Source organism: Scomber japonicus, chromosome 4 (assembly GCF_027409825.1).
Source record: "Scomber japonicus isolate fScoJap1 chromosome 4, fScoJap1.pri, whole genome shotgun sequence".
Lineage (NCBI taxonomy): Eukaryota > Metazoa > Chordata > Actinopteri > Scombriformes > Scombridae > Scomber > Scomber japonicus.
Window position 1 is genome coordinate 4,937,072 of NC_070581.1, and position 17,564 is coordinate 4,954,635.

The window sequence follows — 17,564 nt, forward strand, 5'->3', positions numbered from 1 at the left end:
GTTATTCCTTTTAGAGATGTTATTGGTCACAGAGAGCTGTTTCTGTTCATAATGTATAACCATGTTCCTAATCAGCTCGATGAATGTGTTTTTTCCAGGTTAAGGCATTCGGTCCAGGCCTTCAAAGCAGTGGATTGGCTGTTGGAAAGCCCACTGAGTTCACAGTTGATGCCAAGCAAGGAGGAAAAGCTCCTCTGAAAATTCTGGCTCAGGTAAGGCTGTGTATGTTTAAGCTTACGAACAAGAATCTACTGCACGTGCAGGATTATCTGACCCCGACCCGGTCCCTCAAGCATCAGTGTCTCCATATGTTACATGTTTGATTCCACTTAAAAGTTTTCTCTTATTTAACTCTTTGGTTTTGCCACATCTCTACAGGATGTTGAAGGCACTCCTGTGGATGTCCAGGTTAAGGATAATGGCAATGGCACATACAACTGTACTTACACACCCCGTAAACCCTTAAAACACACTGTCCTGGTCTCTTGGGGAGGTGTTAACATCCCAGACAGCCCATACAGGGTGAGTACATACACACTTAAGGACACATACAGAGCATGTTGTTGTTAAGACATTTTTTACAGCAATGTCTCTTTTGCTTTGACCACAGATGAATATCGGTGCAGGCTGTCATCCAAACAAGGTGAAGGTATCAGGACCTGGGGTGGCCAAGACTGGCCTGAAGGCCTTCGAGCCAACATACTTCACCGTCGACTGCGCAGAGGCTGGTCAAGGTAAAGCCACATTATACTGTTGCATTCTATCACACAATAAGTCAGAGTATTATTTATCACTATATAATTGATGTTTTATAAAACATATAAAGGTTTCCTGCCCAGCACCAAAAGGTAGATATACAAAGTTAATCACTACCTAGTAAAGAAGGCATTTAACAGACAAAAAGCCAGATATTCCCCTCACGTTTTGGGGAGAGAATTATGACTTCAAATGAATGCTAATGTTGCTCCTTCTCTTGCAAACAAAAAGTTCATACAGCTACAATATGTTAATGTTGTGTTTCAGATGGCCAAAAAATAAAATTAAAGGTCCAAATCATAGGATTACATTTTCTTCTTAGGTGTATTTTAATATGTTTTTCCCATTAAATCATTAGTTAAATTAAGACAATATAGATACAATATCTGCATAGAATGGCTATGGAGCAACTGTGGGACATAACTATATTAGTTAATTAGTGTAAGGTGTGTTATATTGAGTTTTGGCTCCTGCCCTCAGGTGATATCAGCATTGGAATCAAGTGCGCCCCCGGAGTGGTGGGACCAGCAGAGGCTGACATCGACTTTGACATCATTAGGAATGACAACGACACATTTACTGTCAAATACACTCCTCCTGGAGCAGGCAGCTACACCATCATGGTCCTCTTTGCTGATCAGGTGAGTTTGTCAGTTTTTTTATAAATGAAAGCAGAATGTGCATGTATCATTTTTCATAGGACAGTGTTTGAAGACTAGTATCCTTATGTTTGTGTTTTTTAGGCTATTCCAATGACACCCATCAGGGTCAAAGTGGATCCTGCTCACGATGCAAGCAAAGTCAAGGCTGAGGGACCAGGACTCAGTCGCAGTGGTAAGAACACTATTCAGTAGGTTGTTCAGCGTGAAATATTTCTATGTTTTTGATCAACTCCACACTTAAACATGCAACTTTCTTTCCATTTTCCATGTGAAGCTGTGGTGACTCATGCCAACTACCCAATTTTTCTTTTTTGCTATCTAACCTAAATCAAACACAACTGAAATGATGTCTAGCTAATTACCTACACGTCAGAGAATTGCATTACAACAGATCCACACAAACTCATATTAATCTTTTGTGTGTCTCTCATAGGTGTTGAATTAAACAAGCCCACTCATTTCACCGTGAACACTAAAGGAGCAGGAAAGGCAAATCTTGACTGCAACTTCAGTGGTCCAACCAAAGCGGAGGCTGTCAAGGACTTTGAAATCATCAACAACCATGACAACACACACACTGTGAAATACACACCTGTGCAGCAGGTACACACAATAATAAAAAATGTGGAACTAATAATAGCTGGACGTTTTGGGACATATACTTATTCACTTTCTTGTCAAGATTGATTCCACTCTTGTGTGTTAAGTATGAAGCTAGAACCAAGTGACTATTAGCATAGCTGAGCATAAATACAGGAACAAAGGGGAAATGGCTTGCTTGGATAGTAGTTGGACGAAGGGACTGTCTGGAGCTTACACCGTTTACCTGGCAAGCTTGTGGTGCACCAAGAGAAAAAATAGTTAGCAAGTTAACGTACCCTGTTTCTAGTCTTTATGCTAGGCTAAGCTAATCAACATTGTTAACAAATGGATACAAGTATCAATGCTCTCCTCTAAATCTTGGCAAGAAAGCAAATAAGCACATTTCCCCAAATGTTATTATTAGTTATTCTTAGTTAGTTATTCTTCTAGCTGATTTAATCATGGACACATATTTAGTTTATTTGTTCGGCCAGAAAAAGGCTTTGTTTGATGTTGGTGGTTAAACTAAGTTTAGATTTTCTACCACCCTTCCCTACATAATAATTTGTCTGTGGTACTCCTCCCATTTCTTGCTCCAGGGTCCTCTGGGAGTTGCTGTGACCTATGGTGGCGATAATATTCCCAAGAGTCCTTTCAATGTTGCTGTGGCGCCAACACTGGACCTCAGCAAGATCAACGTCACAGGCCTGGGAGGCAGTATGTACCTTCCAGTCATGCCTCTCAATCTCTCTCTCTACACATTTTGAACTCTTTAAAAATAGTATAATTTCTGTGTTTAACATACATTATGTGAGCAGAGCTGAATGGTACGTTCAGTTATCAGTATCCTCCACTTATTGAGTATTTGTGAGTCTTTGTAAAATACACAACTGTACAATGCAATATCTTGAATATCAGCGTTTTCTGTCCATTTTTTCCAACTGGATCAGTCTGTTTTGAACTCTGCAGCACTCTTTGCTCTGTGTGTCATTGTAGAAATGACTGTAGGCAAAGATCAGGAGGTGACTGTGAAATCAAAGGGTGCTGGCGGTCAGGGCAAGGTCGCCGCCAAGGTGACTTCACCATCAGGGAAACCAGTGACCAGTAAGGTATGGCACATTTTTGAATTGACACAAATTTGATTTTGATTTATTTCCATAAGGGGAAAAAATCTATTTTGAGACCAAATGTAGTCCTCTCACAGCTGCTGGCTTTTTTATTATTTATTTGAGTTAAGATAAATATATAGATGTAATTTTAAATCTCTAAGATATGACACATACAGAATGCTAATGTAAGTGTCTATTTTTTTAATTGGTCAAATCCTGTTCATATATCTTGCAGGTTGAGCCAGGCCTGAGCCCAGAAACCAGTCAGGTGAAGTTCATCCCTCGGGAGGCGGGGCCATACCAGGTTGAACTGACCTATGATGGAGTTCCAATCCCAGGATCACCTTTCAACCCCACCGCTTATCCTGCCACAGACCCCTCCAAGGTTGGCTACAGTTATTGGCAGACAATATTGTTACACTTTTAATGAATAATATGTATAACATTGTCAGGGACTAAGCAGTTATGCTCAAGAACACCAAGTGTGTTAAGTCTCTTCCACTTCCTGCCTGCCACAGTATTGCCACAATGAGAGGCCATCTTTACTGGCGCCGCTTCTTTAGGCCAGGGGAAGACTTGCTGTATTTATGAAAAACAAAAGGGCAGAAAGTAATTTATGCAAGCAAGAAATGTTCAAGACAGAATGTTAACCAAAGTGCATGCAAACAAACTGTCAGTGATAGACTGCGCTGTATGAAAGCAAAAGGTTATGTATACTGTCATGACTTGAAATGTTTGTATGTATAACAGTGTTAAAAAGAAAACAACTAACTCTCAGTGTTGACATGTGGTGCAGCAACCACAAACTTGAAAAAGTTGTAATTCTGTTGCTTGACACAGTTGTAAATCGTTGATCATTTATCTCCATCTCTACTCGCCTCTCATCTCAGGTCCGCTGCTCTGGCCCAGGCTTGGAGCGTGCCAAGGTTGGGGAGACAGGGGAGTTCATCGTGGACTGTACCAACGCCGGCCCGGCTGAGTTGACCATTGAGATCATCTCAGACAGCGGCACTGAGGCTGAGGTTCACATCCAAGATAATGGAGACGGGACCTACACCATCACCTACATCCCTCTCTACCCTGGCTCATACACCCTCACCATCCGCTATGGTGGCCAGGATGTGCCAAACTTCCCTGCTCGGCTCAACGTGGAGCCTGCAGTCGATGCCAGTGGTGTCCGTGTGTTCGGACCTGGAGTGGAGGGCAAAGGTAAAGTACCCTAAAGTGCAGTAGATTAAAATAGTTTAGATGCTGCTCTTTGCTAGGAATCTGTACCTACAGATACCCTGAGTTGAGGTATTGGAAATTGGATCAAGCTTGCAAACATTTCACCAAAATATTGTGTATTTTAGGTGTTTTCCGCGAGGCGACCACAGATTTTACTGTGGATGCTCGTGCTCTCACACAGTCCGGAGGCGACCACATCAAAACTCTCATCAGCAACCCATCTGGCAGCCATACGGATGCCCTGATCACCGACCTTAGAGATGGAACATACAGTGTAGAATACACTCCCTACGAGGAGGGTGAGTTACAACATAACAACATCTGCAGAATTTGTAAGATTGCTGTAGGGATTAGAGGCTTGAATTCTGTGATAGATGAGTTTGAAACCGATATTTTCTGTGTATGCGTCAGGCCCACACAATGTGGAGGTTTGCTACGATGGCTCTCCAGTGCCTAAGAGTCCATTCCGTGTCGGCGTCACTGAAGGCTGTGATCCAGCTCGTGTACGTGTGCACGGCCCTGGTCTGAAAGGAGGCATCACCAACAAACCCAACAAGTTCACAGTGGAGACCCGGTAAGTAAGACCTAGAGTTCACAGCTTCGGGGAAGGTTCACGGTTTAGTGAGATGGAAAACGTAAATGTCACTGAAGTATTTCCTCACCTCTGCAGGGGAGCTGGGACTGGTGGTCTTGGTCTGGCAATGGAGGGTCCATCAGAGGCAAAAATGTCCTGCACTGACAACAAGGACGGAAGCTGCAGTGTGGAGTATGTCCCCTATGAGACAGGCAAATACAACCTCAACATCACTTACGGAGGACAGCCCATCAAAGGTAATGAACTGTTGCAGCTGGAAAATAATTGCAACTTTTCTGCATAACGTTTTATTGTTGTTCATGTGGTATTTAATGAGGTTCTAACCCTGAGTAAGTTCCTTTTTCTGCTGTTAGATTATCTCTGAAGCAGTCCAGACAGGACAGGACTAGAAAAAGGTGTACAGCTTTTGTATGATAAAGTACATAACCTTAACTCTTTTCATGTTTTATCTCTTCAGGAAGTCCCTTCTCTGTGCCAGTCAGTGACACAGTGGACAGCACGAAGGTCAAGTGCCAGGGTCCAGGACTGGGCAACAATGTCAGAGCCAATATCCCTCAGGCATTCACAGTAGACGCCTCCAAAGCTGGAGTGGCCCCACTGCAGGTCCGCGTGCAAGGACCCAAAGGTGTGTTCTAAAAGTTTCTGTATTTATTCATGATTGAAACTCAAGAATCCTATAAAGTCAGCATTTAAACCCTTTTAACACTATTTATTTAACTAAAACTCTTTCTCCATGTGTGTTTAGGTGTGGTGGAGCCTGTTGAAGTGGTGGATAACGGCGACCAAACTCACACCGTCAACTATGTTCCAACCAGGGAGGGCCCATATTCCATTAACGTATTATACGCTGATGAGGAGATCCCACGCAGGTAACACACATACAGACACTGCAGTGATAGAACACCTGCATGGATTCTTTGTGTGATGACTAACGCTCAAAACTTCTTTAACATCTAAATTAGCCCATACAAGGTGAAGGTGCTTCCCACCCATGATGCCAGTAAGGTGCGTGCCAGTGGACCTGGCCTCAACACCACTGGGGTTCCCGCCTCTCTGCCTGTTGAGTTCACCATCGATGCCAAAGACGCTGGCGAGGGACTGCTGGCAGTGCAGATCACTGTTAGTACACACATGGGATTCATGTAATAAAATAAACTATTATTCTAAATTATCTTGATGAACATTTGGAAATTTTACGCTCCTGCAGGATCCAGAGGGGAAGCCTAAGAAGGCCAACATCCGTGACAACCATGACGGAACCTACCTGGTGTCCTATGTGCCAGACATGACTGGTAGATACACCATCCTTATTAAGTACGGAGGGGATGAGATCCCATATTCACCCTACCGTATCAGGGCCCTGCCCACAGGAGATGCCAGCAAGTGTACTGTCACAGGTACGTACAGAAAGCTAGACCACTGTACATGCATTTGTCGTCATATACTGGGAACATCATACCTTGCAGAAGTGGCAATTTTCTCAAAATCCATTGTGTTGGTAAATTTCTCTCCTGTCCCTTATTATCCTAGTGACTCATCCTATACAAAAGTCATTCTGCATGGTAACGATATTTACTGTTATACACAATATAGTCACAATTATTATAAGTCATCATGAATGCCTCTGGACAGGATAACGAAGCCTTTTACTTTTGGTTACCTACTTATACCAAAAAACACCCATATTTTTCAGAGGCAGATCAGATTTTCACTTTTAATTTATGTCCCCACACATCTAGATGTTGTTGCCTCTTCCTGCTGTTCACCACATTTTACAGTCAGCAGAGTTATCTTGCAAACGAGGGCAGCTCAGAGGATAGTTCCTATTTTGAAGTACTTGAATAAAAATTATAAACTTCTCACACAGTTTACAGTGTTTCAATGTGCTCAACCTGCAAAAGGCATATTAACTATTTATTATTAATTAAACACAAATTAGTTGGTGGTTATCTCTCAAAGCAATTAACAAAACAAAAAATAATTTGGGAACACGGTTTCACTGAAAATGGTATTTTTAAAATCTTGTTCTCCCATTTTAGATGATTTTATTATGAATTTATTTTACGAAATGCACTTATTCACTTTCTTGAAGAGCGTTAGATGAGATTGATATCACTGTTATATCTGTTTGCTAAATATGAAGCCACAGCCAAGAGACTGTTAGCTTAGCAAGAAACCTAGTAGCAGGGAGAAACAAAAGCTCACTTATTAACATGCTGTCTGTTTTTTTTTAAATGTAATGAAAACCAAAGAGTAATTTGCACAGGGCCGGTTCGAGACAGGCATATATGAGGGGGCAGTCAGAAATGTGAAGGAGGCATCATGTGTACACGTCATGCTCCAGCACTTTTTTTCTGTGCTTATAGTATTGATGCTTCCTTCATTGAAAGGGGTCTATGTGTCCAATAGACCCCTATTGGGGGGGGGGGGGGGGCATGGGGGTGGGGAATAAAATAAATGAATAAAATAAAACATCCTTTATCCAGATTTTATCAACCAACAACATAACATTTATCTTAACTGGATGGCCTAATTCTCAAATACATTTTAACCTATATTTACTATATCAATATTTACAAAACTGAAAGGTAGTCTTATAAATAATAATAAAATTCTTCTCAAACTATTTTATAAAACACAACAGATATACAGCAGAACATTTTTCTGTTTTTTTTTTTTTTTTTGTTTTTTTTTTTCTGTTTTTTTGTTGGCAGCTTAACATGCTGCTTTGGGGGAGCACTTGTTGAGGGGATGGAGGGAGCTGGTGCAGGAGAATCAGTGCTTCCTGATGCTAAAGGTGCAGTATTGCTAGCTGCTGTGATTATTAAAAAACAGTAGAGAACTAAAGCCTGGGGCGGGGCTTTACGTAGGGGCCCGTCCATAGACTGTATAAAGGGTCTGTCAGACACAGGTCACTTGTCTTCAATTTGTCACATGCAGTGGACGTGGGCACTCATCTCTATGCTTGTAACGCTGCTGCTCCTTCAATGTCTAACCAAAGTCCTTCTAAGGCTAAGGCTCTTATTATAATGTCTCTGGTCTAACCCACGAGTCCGTGACCGTGCTGAAACCTGACACCAACTGTCAGGGTACGTCTTGGCTCATTTGCATAATGCAACAGTGATTGGATGTTTACTGAGGGCTGAGGGGTGTGTGCGGGTGTGTGTGTGTGCGCTGGGCAGCCTGTGAATACACGCACAGCGGAGGGACAGAGAGATGAGAGGGAAGCCGATACTGTAGGCTATCGTGTGTGTCCCTTTTTCGGCGGATTTTTCCGCTACTGTAGAATATTTTGTCAACTTCTAATGTATATTACTTGTGTGAGTATATTAAATTGTGCTTTCTCAACTTCCAAAATTTTGATTTGAGGGGGCAAGACATTTATTTAAGGGGGCTCTGCCCCCTCTTGCCCCTGTGTAGAGCCGGCCTCGAATTTGCAAAGCAATATCTCTTAGCCAACATTAAGGTTTGCTTACATTATCCACCAAAAGCTAGTGGTCATACCAAACCAAAAGCTAACTGTTATATCTCAAGTATAAAAGCAACAAACTGTGGCCTTTTTTAAAATTTTGATTAAACAAACAAGATATTAAGTGTAAATTGGTATGTTTAGAGGTTCTAGTGGATTTTTATAACTTTGGACAGAGCCAGGCTAGCTGTTAACCGATTTCAACTTCCTGTCTGTATGCTAAGCTAACTGGCTGCTTGCTACAGCTTCATCTTTAGAACCCACATTTATTTTTTTTAATGTTTTTTATTGTTTTTTTTTCGTATCTAAACCTTGACAAGAAAGCAAAGTGCATTTCCTAAAAGGTTCAACTGTTTCTTTAAAATAAACCAATTTATTCCTGTATTTTCTTTTTCCAGTAACATTGAATTCTGTACAAGTTTTGATGCGATTCACAGTAGTCAGAGCATCATATTAATTTTTTTTTGAAGTTTTCTTTTTGAAAGTCCTCAGAGGAGATCAAATACCAACACTCACATCTGTGAAAGTGAAAACTGTTCTGTCAGCATACCTGCTGCTCATATCTTATTTTTCATGCACTGGTATGTTGTATTCCTCGCTGTGCTCCTCAGTTACCCCCACAACCCACACCCCCCCCCCCCCCCCCCCCCGCCCCAGTCCCCGCTGTATACACACACATACACACCATCACCCCGCTTCACAACCCACCATCACCGTTTGTTTTCATCCAAGTGTTTGGAGCACAGTTATTGCCTCCCACCACCCCCACCCCCACCTGACTGTCTTGTCACTTTTTTTCTCTCGCTCCCCTGCTTCTCACTGTTCCTATTATCAGTCTCAATCGGCGGTCACGGTTTAGGTAAGCCTACTGAATGACTTTATAATGTAGAGGAACTGCTCTGCTGTCTCTTTATTTTCTGTTAGCATGGAGGATAGTGGCACCAGCTTTCAACGGAATCTCCCATTTTCTCTCTATCCTTTCTCAACATCTTTTCTTATGTTTCTTTCTCCCCTACGGTTTTTTATCCTTCCAGCTCATTTTCTACTTCCTGTCTCCTAACTGTTTGTTTCTTCTTTCATATTTTTAATTGGACAGACTAATGGACTAACGAGTAGGCAGGATGGCATGGTGGAATGGCACGTTGGCTAATCTAGCTTTCAGTTCTACATGGAAATGGTTTGATAATAACATGAATCAATGGTAACAATATAGAGTTGATGGATATAACACGACTGGATTTCATCCAACTTTAACCTGGTCTCATGGTTGTGGAATGTGCATGCTGAATGTTGAGTGTGTGAAAGGGAGTGTCTCATGTGATATTAAAAAATATTTTAAAAAATTTACATATGTCACAGCTGACTTTCTTCTAAATTCTTCAGGCGCTGGTGTTGGCCCAACCATCCAGATTGGCGAACAGACAGTCATCACTGTGGATGCCAAGGCTGCTGGTAAAGGCAAAGTGACATGCAGCGTGTGCACGCCCGAGGGGGCAGAGCTTGACGTGGATGTTGTAGAAAATGAGGACGGCACATTTGACATCTTCTACACAGCGCCGCAGCCTGGCGAGTATGTCATCTGCGTCCGTTTCGGAGGGGAGCACATCCCCAACAGTCCCTTCCAAGTCACGGTGAGTGATATGCATTTTAACCGTTGATTTATACAGGGTAGGTTGGCGAAGTTACAGAGTTGCAGAAGTGTTTTTATTTTTAGGCAATGGCAGACTTCATGAGAACACTGCAAGCAAAGCAAAGACACTTTATCATACAGAATTCAGTAGTTAGTGTTGTGATTATCACTCATTATGAACCTGAGGGCAGAGTCAGGACATGGACAAGGAGTCAGGGAGCTCAGAGTAGAAGCAGCCTTCAACTGTTCTTTGTCTACATCTCAGAGGGGAAAAAAACAGGGCTTGCAATCTGCCATCACAGTTTACCAACAATATTTTTTATCTGATATTTCAATGTAAAGTCACCATGCCAGATATGTAATTTGATTTCCCTCTCAATATTAAACACCATTACGGTTAGTGGAGGTATACATATGTTTACTTCATTAAGTATTAATTTAAGAAGAATGGGGCTGTCTTATCATTGATTCATCTGCTGATTACTTTTGTGATTGTTTGAACTGTAAAACATCAGAAAACACTGAAAACCTGACAACCTCCAAAAGCCCAATGTGATATCCTGAAATGTCCAACGTATGCCAAAATATTCAGTTTGGATGTCCACATAATTACAACTAATTGATTTATCAAAATAGTTAATCAATGAATTAACTTATTGTTGTTGCCCTAAACAACAGTAAGTGCATCTTAAAGAGTTGTAGATATAAAACAGTTTCTTAACATAAGGATTGAATTTTATAGTTACAGAAAAGACTAGCGATACACCAATATTTACATCTACTGATTCAAATAGTTGGATCATAAAATCAGTGACAATTGGCCAACCTGGTATTGGATACCATTCTTTTGATAAATAATAATTTATTTCTGTGTATTTGTTAAATTTTGTTTTACAAAGAACAAGAAAGCAATTAAGTCAAGCCTGATGTTTCCTTGCACATATGAGAATGATCCTAGTCTCATCCACACAGTGAGGCTTACAACGTATTCATGAAACACTGGTATTGGCCGACACTGTTTCTCCCTACAGAAGCTTCGTGATTGGGTCCTGGTGGTGCCACATGTATTCAAAATCACTCTGACTACTGTTTTATTCCCCTTCAATCCCTTCCATCTTTTTTTTTACCCTCTCCATCCCCTACACCACCCCTACCCATCCCCCCCTCAGGCACTGGAAGGAGCTCCATCAGACCAGCTCATGCAGCAGAGCCAAATGCCCCAGTACTACGCACAACAGCCCTGGGTACCTAAAAAAAACAAACAAAAAAAACAAAAAAAAAACAAACAAACAAAAACAAAACCTCTGTCTCCCTCTCTCTCTCTCTCCTCTCTTCCTTTTATCTTCATCATCACACATGGCCTCCCTTCATCAGCCTGCGTCAGTGTCTGCTGTCTCTCATTGCAGGTGTTTCATCTCTGAGAGGGCTTTTTCTCTCATTTCACTCCCTCCATTCTGTCCGTTCATCCCGTAACCAGGATTCCTTTAAACACATGGAAAGTGCAACAGAGCTGCACAGTAACAGGCACTCCTGAGTGTTTGAATTCTGAAATTAAACAGTTCAGCAGTGCTCCATGTCAACTTACTTAAGCAAATCATCATTCTGGGCATTTAAATTGCTCCACATTAACTATATTTCTTCCTTCTCCCCTGACCTACCAGTGTTTTTGTCCTCATCTCATTCTCTCTCTCACAGTTGTGTGTGTCGGTGTCATCATCACGACCATGATCACCATTGTCATCCCTTCATTGTCAGTCACTTCATCTCATGATTGTCTCATCCCATTTTGTTTTTGTTTATTTTGGTGTTCTGAAGCTTTTACCCCTCTATCCTGCACTGTGTTCTGTTGTCGTAACCACACCCATCACTGCAGTCTTTTTCAAAGATGGTGTTCTTGACTTCTCACCCTCTGTCTCCCAGGCGACAGACAGACCAATGGGCATGAATGGCCTGGATGTGGCAGGGCTGAGACCGTTTGACCTGGTTATCCCATTCACCATCCAGAAGGGAGAGATCACAGGTAATGACTGCAGACAGATTGAACCCTGGTCTTCATTGATGTCTTCTGAGTTGCTTGTATCTTACTGTTAATGTTTGTGTCTGAAACTTAAGGTGAGGTCCGAATGCCATCAGGCAAGGTGGCCAAGCCTGACATCACAGACAACAAAGATGGCACAGTTACCGTCAAGTATGCTCCAACTGAGGCCGGTCTGCACGAGATGGACATAAAATATGATGGAATCCACATCCCTGGTACGCCATCCCTTTTGAACCTTTTTCACTAATCCTTGAGGATTTTGGAAAACGGCTTCACAACTCACCATTCTTTCCTCTATCTGTTATCGTTCACAGGAAGTCCCCTACAGTTCTATGTGGACTACATGAACAGTGGTAATGTCAGCGCCTATGGCCCTGGCCTCATCCATGGCACTGTCAACAAGCCTGCTGTTTTCACTGTTAACACTAAGGATGCTGGGGAGGGTATGTTGCAATTTCTATAATACTTTCTGATTACTTTTAATGTTTAGTAGTCATGACTTAAAGAAGGAAACAGAAGAGAAGGCTAAAAATGACAAGTGTAATCGCAAAACACCATCTGTTCATGTCGTGTCCATGTAGGTGGTCTGTCTCTGGCCATCGAGGGTCCATCCAAGGCCGACATCAGCTGTCTGGACAACCAGGATGGGACATGCACTGTGTCCTACCTGCCTGTCCTGCCAGGAGACTATAGCATCCTGGTCAAATACAATGACAAGCACATCCCTGGCAGCCCCTTCTCTGCTAGGATTACTGGTAATATCATTTATCCTCAAAATCTTGTGTAATTTACTGAGAATATGTAGGCCATCACATAGACACAATTCCAACATTGATCTGATCTTTTTGTAACCCTTCAAAAAGTAAGTAGAACCTAATGGGCTGTCACTGCTGTGTCTCCAGGTGATGACTCCATGAGGATGTCCCATCTGAAGGTGGGATCTGCCGCAGATATTCCACTGGACATCGGTGAGCTGGACCTCAGCCAGCTGACCGCCTCGCTCACCACGCCTTCAGGCCGCGAGGAGCCCTGTCTGCTGAAGATGCTGCGTAACGGACATGTTGGTGAGTGTGTGAGCGAGGAGAAATCGACTGGAAAGGCTGTTTGCTCGGTAGCTGTTATATTTTTTTTAACCCTTTGCGTGCGTCTGTTGCAGGTATCTCATTTGTTCCTAAGGAGATTGGAGAACATCTGGTGAACATCAAGAAAAACGGCCGTCATATTCCCAGCAGCCCCATCTCTGTTATGATCAACCAATCGGAGATCGGTGATGCCAGCCGTGTGCGTGTCAGTGGGAGGGGCCTGAGTGAGGCCAGGACCTTTGAGCCCGCCGAGTTCATCATCGACACTCGTGATGCTGGTACACGCTTGATAAAAATACTTGCGCTTTGTAAAGGAGTTGTTACATTTTATTTTTTAGGCATCCAGACTTGATATTTCAACTCACTATTCATTCCATACAGGCTATGGCGGTCTGAGCCTGTCCATTGAGGGACCCAGTAAAGTGGACATCAACACTGAGGACCAGGAGGACGGCACCTGTAAGGTCACCTACTGCCCCACTGAACCTGGCAATTACATCATCAACATTAAGTTCGCTGACCAACACGTTCCAGGTGCTTACCCTAAAATATCCACAGATTACAGAACAGAGTGATGATGTTCTGAATAACTAAACTGAAAATGATTTTGTGTGTGTGTGTGTGTGCAGGGAGTGCATTCACAGTGAAGGTAACAGGCGAGGGCAGGATGAAGGAGAGCATTACCAGGAAGAAGAGAGCAGCATCAGTCGCCAATGTTGGCAGCCAGTGCGACCTCAGCCTCAAGATCCCAGGTGACTAAAACAGGAAATAATGACACTGCACACTGTGGTAGAAATCAACTCCTCATTATGATTCTGTTTGTGAGCCTTGTTAGATGTGTAACTGCCACAGAAATTACTTCTTTTTTGTATAGTTTGTAAATTGTTGCTCTGTAACCAACATTACTGAATCCGCTTCTTTACTTATTCTAATTGTAAAGTTATATTTATTTTTATTTTCAGCATTAATTTAGTTCTGCCAAATGACAGGTTGTACTTGTGAACTATAAAACTACATGTTTGCATTTTACAGATATGTATTTAGTTTGGGCATTTACAAGGCGTTATGGACTGTTTCTTGGTCAGATACAGTAAATACTTCTGGTATCTTTGCTGGTTGAAATAGTATAGAAAATAAGCTCCAGTAAAAGCACAAATTGTTACACTTTGGTTTTTAAGTCTATACAAACAAACTAGATACAATGTATAATCTTTGGAGGTGCTAGTAGGTCGAACTGTTCCTTTTAACAACTGACTCAAGATAGTCTTAGGAAATAAAAGGATATATTTTACAGGCAATTATCTTGTAAGTGCTACTTGTAGTGCTGTTTAACAAAAGTCCTATAGTCTCACTTTATGCATATGTTTTCAATGACTCAAACATCTGTCTCTCTGCCTCTTCAGAGATCAGCATAGCAGACATGACAGCTCAGGTGACCAGCCCATCTGGTCAGATTCACAAGGCTGACATTATGGAGGGAGAGAACAACACCTACTGCATTCGTTTTGTCCCCACTGAGACCGGCGTACACACAGTGTGCGTGAAGTACAACGGCGTGCACGTGCCTGGCAGCCCGTTCCAGTTCACCGTCGGACCCCTGGGAGAGGGAGGCGCACATAAGGTCCGTGCTGGAGGGCCCGGCCTGGAGAGAGCAGAGGCTGGAGTGCCAGGTTGGTCTATTACCTGGATTATTATTGTGTGTGCTGAGATGTTGTTGTTTTCCATGCTGGACCTGACACTGTTTTGGCCCCTGCGTTGTGTTCAGCTGAGTTCAGTATCTGGACGAGGGAGGCTGGAGCAGGAGGTCTTAGTATTGCTGTGGAGGGACCGAGCAAGGCTGAAATTGCCTTTGAGGACCGCAAGGATGGCTCCAGCGGAGTGTCCTATATCGTACAGGAGCCTGGTAAGAGAGGAGAGAGGGAAAGTAAAAACTGAAAGCATGCTGGATATTTCTTTAAAAACACTGAAATACATTCAAATCAATTATGTTGTTAAAAGCTGCTTTACTATCCTCCATGTGTGGCAGTTGGTAACGTAGCATAAATGCTTGATTGTCTCCTAATGGTAAACTCTGATGCGTGTAAGTGTGCTATGAAACCCTGCTAGTGTGTTTATATTTGTGTTCATGTCTGAGTGACTCTGACTGGACATTAATCGTCCTGTAGGAGACTACGAGGTGTCGATCCGTTTCAATGAGGAGCACATCCCTGACAGCCCCTTCATCGTCCCCGTGGCTTCACCGTCAGATGACGCCCGTCGCCTTACTGTTGCCAGTCTTCAGGTGAGGCTCTGAGACACACACACATCCGTGTGCGCACACGCCAGGCCACAGTACACTGCCCACAATGCAGCAGCCAAGCTGAAGAGCAACAAAGCAGTAGACTTTTTGTACTATATGGGATTAAAGTCATAAAGTCTGTTTATTGTACAATTCAGTGCAATGCAAGAGACTTATAATTAGACATAACTTCTAAAAGTTTAATGTTCAGTTATTACTGTTTTACAAAGTAGACAAATATTTTCAGATCAGAAGGATTTTGATAGTGTGGACTTGGTAACAAAAGTATATTTAACAAGTTAAATGAAATATTTTGGTTGGTCTTAAATAAATAGCAGAGTAGTGAAAGTCTTAGTTGCCAGGGTGATTATAGTATAAAATGAGATCAGAGCTCCAGGAATAGGATCAGCGGCTGCTGCGTTGTTGGGCAGTGCAAGGGCTTCTGGGATACTAGAGGACTGTGTGTGTTTCTCGTGCCTCATTCTAAAGGCTCCCAACAGCCTCCCACCTCTTGAAAGTGACACGGGGCGCTAAAGGGTTAAAGAGGTCTGACATGGGCTGTTTCTCCTCTCTGTCACTGTTCACACTCATTAAAGCACATGGAACACTGGAGAAGGCCAGAAATGGGCTTTCATACAATACTGACCCTCATAAATGCACATTCATTTCTACATACAGGCAGATACACCCTGCCATACACAGCTCTGACACACTCACACATATAAATACACTCATAGATACACTTTGGACATTTTTTCTCTCTCTGTCCTCTTCAGTTTCTGTTTAATTCACACAAACATTCTCTTTCTCTGCCTTTTCACTGTGCAGCCCTCCTCTTTAGCCTTGTTAGCGACCCCCAGGTAAGCTAAATAGTAGTAACAATTGTCGCTATAACGATGCTGTTAAATATTGAACAGCACCATCAGGAGAAAAGTTGGATTCTATAGTCATTTGCTTTATTGAATAATGGTGATACAGTGTTGAATGTGTGAGTATGTGTTGTCGAGCAGGAGTCGGGCTTGAAGGTGAACCAGCCAGCGTCATTCGCTGTCAGCCTTAACGGAGCGAAGGGTGTGATTGACGCAAAGGTCCACAGCCCATCTGGAGCACTCGAGGAGTGCTGCGTCACTGAGATCGACCAAGGTAACCACGAGGAGGGCGTCGAAACTCATCTGAACTCCTGACTCCACTGAAATGATGTTAGAGAATTTTGAGAGAGAATATCTTTCCATGTTCCTTATGTTTGCCCTCCTGTTTGTATAGATAAGTACGCAGTGCGGTTCATCCCCAGAGAGAATGGTCTCTATCTAATTGATGTGAAGTTCAATGGAAGTCACATCCCTGGTAGTCCGTTTAAGATCCGCGTTGGAGAGACGGGCCAGGCTGGAGACCCTGGCATGGTGTCTGCATATGGAGCAGGGCTGGAGGGAGGCACCACAGGTAACACACTGCCGTTCTATAGAGTGGAACAGAAAACAAAATCTCCATCATCATCATCCACTCATTCGTCCTCTATGCTGTTTTCTCGCAGGAACTGCATGTGAGTTTATAGTGAACACAAGCAACGCTGGCCCAGGAGCTTTGGCCGTGACCATCGACGGCCCCTCCAAGGTGAAGATGGACTGTGTGGAGTGCCCCGAGGGCTACAGGGTCACATACACCCCAATGGCCCCTGGCAACTATCTCATCTCCATCAAATACGGCGGCCCGTACCACATCGTCGGAAGCCCCTTCAAAGCCAAGATCACTGGTGAGGAAGATCTTGAGTGTAATGGATTTGATATAAAATGAGAAAAATATGATAAATACTGAATATAAATGTCTCTAAAATGAACAAACTCTTCTCTGTCTTCCAGGTACCAAGCTCGTGTCCAGCCACAGTATGCATGAAACCTCGTCTGTCATGGTTGACCCTTTGACCCGTGCCATCAGCTGTTCTCAGGCAGGTGCTCCACCCCAGTCAGATGCCAGCAAGGTGGTGGCTAAAGGTCTGGGCCTGACCAAGGGCTTCATCGGACAGAAGAACAGCTTCAGTGTGGACTGCAGCAAAGCAGGTGTGTATGATGGGAAACTATGCCTGCGAGACTTTGACTGAATGGAATTATAATAATGTCACAAACCTGAGTGGGAGATCTT

The 17,564-nt window shown here is 42.9% G+C and overlaps 2 protein-coding genes across 4 annotated transcripts in view; both read left to right on the forward strand.

The window, feature by feature from the left end:
- emd (emerin) overlaps positions 1–17,564 on the forward strand; it is a 163,682-nt gene that overhangs the window by 136,050 nt on the left and 10,068 nt on the right. The window lies entirely within an intron of this gene.
- Positions 1–17,564, forward strand: part of flna (filamin A, alpha (actin binding protein 280)) — a 44,690-nt gene that overhangs the window by 25,861 nt on the left and 1,265 nt on the right. Inside the window, exons 13-47 of one of the 3 annotated variants that reach the window (XM_053318324.1) lie at positions 99–212; positions 379–522; positions 611–734; positions 1,237–1,397; positions 1,500–1,590; positions 1,852–2,021; positions 2,600–2,717; positions 2,997–3,109; positions 3,345–3,494; positions 4,000–4,318; positions 4,462–4,635; positions 4,748–4,910; positions 5,007–5,167; positions 5,389–5,556; positions 5,677–5,800; positions 5,894–6,050; positions 6,139–6,328; positions 9,236–9,259; positions 9,784–10,031; positions 11,200–11,274; positions 11,951–12,050; positions 12,143–12,283; positions 12,383–12,511; positions 12,650–12,823; positions 12,971–13,132; positions 13,225–13,428; positions 13,532–13,684; positions 13,780–13,902; positions 14,554–14,820; positions 14,916–15,053; positions 15,316–15,431; positions 16,439–16,571; positions 16,692–16,868; positions 16,960–17,178; positions 17,285–17,482. In XM_053318324.1, coding sequence (XP_053174299.1) covers positions 99–212; positions 379–522; positions 611–734; positions 1,237–1,397; positions 1,500–1,590; positions 1,852–2,021; positions 2,600–2,717; positions 2,997–3,109; positions 3,345–3,494; positions 4,000–4,318; positions 4,462–4,635; positions 4,748–4,910; positions 5,007–5,167; positions 5,389–5,556; positions 5,677–5,800; positions 5,894–6,050; positions 6,139–6,328; positions 9,236–9,259; positions 9,784–10,031; positions 11,200–11,274; positions 11,951–12,050; positions 12,143–12,283; positions 12,383–12,511; positions 12,650–12,823; positions 12,971–13,132; positions 13,225–13,428; positions 13,532–13,684; positions 13,780–13,902; positions 14,554–14,820; positions 14,916–15,053; positions 15,316–15,431; positions 16,439–16,571; positions 16,692–16,868; positions 16,960–17,178; positions 17,285–17,482 — 5,422 coding nt within the window. The remainder of the gene's footprint in view (positions 1–98; positions 213–378; positions 523–610; positions 735–1,236; positions 1,398–1,499; positions 1,591–1,851; positions 2,022–2,599; positions 2,718–2,996; positions 3,110–3,344; positions 3,495–3,999; positions 4,319–4,461; positions 4,636–4,747; positions 4,911–5,006; positions 5,168–5,388; positions 5,557–5,676; positions 5,801–5,893; positions 6,051–6,138; positions 6,329–9,235; positions 9,260–9,783; positions 10,032–11,199; positions 11,275–11,950; positions 12,051–12,142; positions 12,284–12,382; positions 12,512–12,649; positions 12,824–12,970; positions 13,133–13,224; positions 13,429–13,531; positions 13,685–13,779; positions 13,903–14,553; positions 14,821–14,915; positions 15,054–15,315; positions 15,432–16,438; positions 16,572–16,691; positions 16,869–16,959; positions 17,179–17,284; positions 17,483–17,564) is intronic. The other 2 variants (XM_053318325.1, XM_053318326.1) reach the window with 2 other exon arrangements.